We start from the raw sequence: 6,000 nt of genomic DNA, 5'->3' as shown, positions 1-6,000 counted from the left end.
TAGGACTTTTAACTATATTTTCACAGGTTTTACTACAGCTTTTCCTACTGATAAAGGCCTTCCCCACGACCATTCATACTACACCAGAGTAATGAAGTAATAGTTAAATAATTAAATGACAAAAAAGGTCCTTTTTTTTAACACTATTGAAATGTCAGAGGTTTTTAAGAGTTGTTTCACAGTGAAAACTAAACAAGTAAAGTATGTGAATTAACAAAAACTCTCTGGCTTGTAATTACAGAAAAGTCTGTACAACGAGCTACCAGAACTTTTTCTGTCATTTTATACATCTGGGGTTTTTATTCTTCGTTTTTTTGTTTTTTTTAACAATTTAAGGTCAAAGAGTGATGCTGTTTTCTTTCATAGACTACAGCAACATTTCTTCATTATAATATATTCTTCATTATGTATAAAAGTGAGACATACTGTTCCAATTTACAATGCGTTTCTTTTTCTTGTATTAACATATCCCAGGATTGTGTAGGAAATGTTTTTTTCACTGACAGAAAGGCGAGTTTCACTGCTCCAGACCCATGAACTCAAATTAAAATCGGATATGCTGTTGAAATCCAGTTTGATTCAGTTCAATTCAATGAACAAGCACTAAGCGACAGGGGAAATGGAAAACACTCTTTTAACAGGAAGAAACCTCAGGTGAAACCACACTCGGGAAGGGGCAGCCATTTGCACTGCCTGGTTGGGGGTAAGGGGAAGAAGACAGGACAAAAGACAGTCTGTGTAAGAGAGCCGGAGATTAATAACCAATTTAATCAATAATGATTAAATGCAGAGTGGTGTGGAGTATAAACACATGTCTGTGAAGGTTCACAGTGATCCAGGTCGTCGTAGTCTAAGGAGCTTGGATATACAGTATAAACACATGAGTGGGGAAAAAGCTGAGTGGAAACGAACAGAAACCAGCCCCCAGCAGCCTAGTCCTGTTGCTGAACTATCAGCTTTAGCAAAAAGGAATGTTTTGAGCCTAATGTTAAACGTAGAGATTAATAGTAGAGAAATTGCACTGCCTGTTCTTATTGTGATACTCTGGGCATCAAATGTGTATTTAAATTCATTTTCACTGACAAAACGGGGGTTTCACTGGTCCAACCCACATAAGATCAAAGTGGCCCACGATGTAATCCGGTTGTTCAGTCTGACGTCACTAGCCGTGTCTGGGTCTAAACTCAGCTGCAGGTCCATATATCAAACGATCACTATGGCATTACTGAGAGTTGAAAAACTGTCTAGTCTTTCATCTTTAATAAAATGATCAGCGTTCTGCTCTACCAGGTGTAACAATTGAGTTTAACATCCAGGCATCCATGAAAACGGAATTTATGACATTTAACGGAGTTAGAAGTTAGCAGGAAGTTAGCTCGCTAGCTTCTATCTAAATACAATATAGCATGTCCTGACTGCGGGGTTTTGGAAACAAATTAAAACGTACAGCTCTGTTATCACTTCCAGCATAAATGAAGACAGAAAACTAAACAGCAGTGACGTTTGTAGGGTTACTGAAGTTGGGCTAGCTGGTATATAATGATGTGCTACGTGACCGCTAGCGACACAGCTATGTTAGCATAATATAAACAAGCTAACTTTTTTTCCACTCGATAAAAGTTATCGTGAGTGTTCTCGGTGGTCAGGAACAAATGTAATCGCATGGCAGGATGCTGTAAAAGGACCAAACTTCAGCCAGGAGAACAACTGAGATAATCCATCCATAATCCATCCACAATACGAGGTTAGTCATTCATATACTGCTGCATGGGCTGGGCTGTAGTTACTTCCTAAGGTTTTAAAAACTGAGCTTCAATAAATGATTAGCGGTAATAAAAGCCGAGGGAGGTCAACAGTGATCACTGACTGTTTTAGGAGCTTTTTGAGATCAAATAGAAGAAAATACATGACATTAAACATGTTAACAACACAAAAGCCATATTAAACGCAGACTACTTTAGACCCGGAAGTAGGATTCGTCGCGTCATCACTGAACAACCGGATCCCTGGTCTGTGGCAAACACCTGCAAATTCCCTACTTGTATGTATTTTCGTTCCCTGCTTTGCACAAAATCTGGAGAAATGGATTCCTAATGAATTTCAGATTGATTACATTTAAATGCCAGTGTATCTACTGAGCAAGCTCTGGTGCTCCCATAAATTCTTAAATAAAACAAATGCTGCTGACACAGGGCGGTCAAAGCGACACGAACACGCTACGTGCCTGCTGTGGATGACGCAACGTGTCGCGAAGGGCAGCAAACCGTACAGCAGAGTCAGCGAACCGAGCACGCTGCTGCTTTCCTGCGCTCCTCACCGACAGACACACGCGTCTCTTCGGTTAGAAAGAAACCCTCTGCAAGTGTCTGTGAGTACAAACTATCTATACATGTACATGTGTTTATTTCTCTCTGTAAGGGTAGTTACGCAATCATAATGAGCGTTGTGAATTTAGCTGGAGGTTGCCGTCAGTCGCCGGTGACTTCAGTTGCTGTGGTAATTCTATGCGCCCCTTAAACCTTGTTGGCAACATCTCCCAGAAATACCTGTGTCGGTAATAAGTATGTATTCACGCCAGTAGGATGAAAACATTTTGTAGAGAGCTCTCTTGCGACTGTTAAACCTTTTCTTTAAATGTGTTTTTTAGCACCGGCGTATTTGAAAGAACAGTAATTATGTAGTGCAAGTTGTATCCCAAAACCACACCCTGTTTCCGAAATTTATTTACGTGGGGAAAAAATAGGACTCGTCTGACAAAAGGGAAGGACTTGCCTCTGCTTATGTAAAGTCATTTCTTCTTTACTTTCACATTCATGAGAATATTAGTGATGTGCGGATCGATACTGAAATATCGATTCCTCCGATACCAGTCATTTATGTTCTAGAATCGATACTCATATTAAAATATCGATATTTTAGTAATTTAGGGTAAATTTGTAGGTTATCATTAACAGGAACAGAGTGCAAATAAACTATATCATTTGGATTGTCTACATTGGAAGGAACTACTTAGTCTTCCGCCTGTCATAGTCGTGACATATGTTTGTATAAATGTGTCCAGCCCCTTGTTGTGCACACTCACAACAATGGCTGAGCATAAATGGAGTCATGTGCAGACGTATTTTACTTCCACAAACGGTTGAGACGTAGTTTGCAATACATGTGGCAAGAAAGGGAGGTGTTTTGGCAACACTACTAACCTCATCAAGCACAAGAATATGACGAGCTTATGTTGAGGTGAACTGAAGAGGAGGAGTGGACATGGACAGGTGCTGCAAGGGCGAGACGGACGTCTCTCACGGAGTCCTTTAGTGCTGCAGGCAGGCAACGTGTTCAAATAGCGCACAACTTCAGTTTTTTTTTATTTCTATATGATAACTGTGCATTATTAAGCGATAAGAACAAGTAATCCGATGTGCTGTAATCATTATGATGCTATAATTTGAGATACAATAACTGAAATACGTTTTTGTACAAAGTATCGGTATCGGATCAGTATCGTCGATACCACCCTGAATTTAACTTTGTATCGGATCGGAAAGGAAATCAGTGGTATCGCACATCACTAGAGAATATACCAATGCTAGCACGCTGTTATTATATGTACAAAACAAACATCACATTCACACAAGCACAATTCTGTGGTCCTCCTTAACTTGCCACATGTATGTCACGATCTACAATAAAATGCTATATATACTGCCAGCTAGACTTCAAAAGTTGCTTAAATTAATATTAACACTAATTAGGGCTGTTCATATAATGATATATATCGGATGACGATATAAAAATGTCTATCGTTTCATTTTACGCTATCGTTTGTTTCGTGGTGTCGCAAAATAAACTGTTTATGGCAATATTTTTTCATCGTGGCTATATTAATTTCGGAAAGTTCTCTTTCTCTTTATATAACCACACTATGGACGGACAAGCGCCTGTTTTTATGCGTTGTGAAGCAACAACGACGGTAACAGCATCGCGTGTCCGCTTGTTTATGTTCCACATAAACCTTTCACATTAAAGCTCAAGATCCTGTTGAGACTTTTCAAAATAAACGGAATCACGTGAAAGAGCAGATGAGAAGTAAAAAAGAGCCACCAGGTGCTAAAAAATAAACCGTAGACTCAAACGTTAGAACAGGCTTTTCCCCGCAGCACGCCGTGTAATAAATACTCACAAAGAAAACGGCGGCCCTTACAACTTATGTCTAAAAATGTATCGTTTCATGCATCGGTTAAAACACTCGACTCCAGCTACATGACGCACAGCTGGAAACACTTCCCGCAAGACAAGCTGCCCGAGATTCACAGAATTTACAGAAAATGTTACATTTTTGTGATTTACGATAGAATTCTTATATCGGGATATGAGATTTTGGTCATATCGCACAGCCCTAACACTAATGGTATTACGAGAATACTAATTCTAGTACTTGTTAAGTCTACAATGATTTCATTTTAAGAAGCACTGAGCCAGCAAAGAAATGCGTGCATAAGATATTGTAACTCAGCTTTAAAAGTAATTGACTCCAGCAACTGCAAGTACACTATATTGCCAAAAGCATTCGCTCATCTGCCTTCACACGCATATGAACTTGAGTGATATTTCATGACCTTTGCTGCTGTAAAAGCTTCAATTCCTCTGTGAAGGCTTTCCGTGAGGTTTAGGAGTGTGTTTGTTGGGAATTTTTGACCATTCTTCAAGAAGCGCATCTGTGAGGTCAGACACTGATGTTAGACGAGAAGGCCCGCTCGTAGTCTTGGCTCTACTTCATCGCAAAGGTGTTCTGTTGGGTTGAGGTCAGGACTCTGTGCGGGCCAGTCAAGTTCTTCCACACAAACTCACTCATCCATGTCTTTTTGGACCTTGCTTTGTGAACTGATGCACAGTCATGTTGAAACAGAAAATGACAATCCCCAGACTGTTCCCACAAATTTGGGAGCATGAAATCTCTTGGTGTGCTGAAGCATTAAGAGATCCTTTCACTGGAACTAAGAGACCCAGCCCAACTCCTGAAAGACAAGCCCAAACCATAATCCCCCTCCACCAAACTTTACAGTTGGCACTACGTAGTGTTGAAATCTCCCAATTCTTTGAATCTTTGGGCTGAAGGAAGGACAATACTCGGTGTATTTATGCTCAATCAACAATACTTTATTTCCATACAATTCAACACTTAAGAGCATTAGGACCATCATGATAGGGAGACCTGCCTGCAGAGGGTCACAGCGAGTCTCGAAATGGTGACGTGTTACTCAGCTTCTTATAGCCGCTAGTGGCCCCCACCTAGTCGTAAAAGCCTAAATATTCACATTCTTTCTCTCTTATGGCGCCTAAGTTTTGACCTCGGCTCCCTGTCTTCCTACAAAGGTGGGGGTATGGACTGTAGAATGGATGTATCCATTCCATGAAGCTCTCTACGAACTGTTCTTGAGCTGATCTGAAGGCCACATGAAGTTTGGAGATCTGTAGGAGACTGACTCTGCAGAAAGAAAGAAATTACATGCTCACTGAGCTCTTGAGGTCAAAACATTTATTCCTTACAGCCTTATTAACTCAAGATCTGTTTCAATTGCCTGCGCAATAGCTGGTATTAAAGTTTGTGAGCAGAAAATGCTCATATTTGAGCATCTGACCTTATATTGGAAGTTTTCCAAGCTAACCTTGGAAACTTTACCAAATCAAGAATTGTCCACAACTTATCTGAACTAATGGTCTGTTGGGACCTGCTGTTAAGTCAAACAAGGACAGCGATCAGAATTTGGGTTATTAATTGACATTTCGTCATTACGAGTTAATAGTTATGTAATCATTGAATTAATGTAATTGTTTCCCTGCCACTCGACAGCTTCTTTGGCTGCTTCAGCAAAAAGCACTCATCATGTCCAAAGGTAAGGTGGTTCTGGCTTACAGTGGTGGACTGGACACCTCCTGCATTCTGGTCTGGCTCAAGGAGCAGGGTTATGATGTCATCACCTACTTGGTAAGGTTTGAAGCCAT

At 40.3% G+C, this 6,000-nt stretch overlaps 1 protein-coding gene across 1 annotated transcript in view; it reads left to right on the top strand.

Annotated features, from left to right (window-relative positions):
• Window positions 1-2,233: 2,233 nt before the first annotated feature.
• The window catches only part of ass1 (argininosuccinate synthase 1), a 29,353-nt gene continuing 25,586 nt past the window's right edge, over window positions 2,234-6,000 (top strand). The window contains exons 1-2 of the mRNA XM_085358305.1: window positions 2,234-2,368; window positions 5,849-5,983. Coding sequence (XP_085214431.1) covers window positions 2,234-2,368; window positions 5,849-5,983 — 270 coding nt within the window. The remainder of the gene's footprint in view (window positions 2,369-5,848; window positions 5,984-6,000) is intronic.

The sequence above is a fragment of the Diplotaxodon limnothrissa genome, linkage group LG7 (genome assembly GCF_057381915.1).
Source record: "Diplotaxodon limnothrissa isolate DT_005_m linkage group LG7, D_limnothrissa_male_GT1.1, whole genome shotgun sequence".
Taxonomy (NCBI): Eukaryota; Metazoa; Chordata; class Actinopteri; order Cichliformes; family Cichlidae; genus Diplotaxodon; species Diplotaxodon limnothrissa.
The sequence above is the reverse complement of the archived record's forward strand: the minus strand, read 5'-3'. Positions and strand labels throughout refer to the sequence as shown.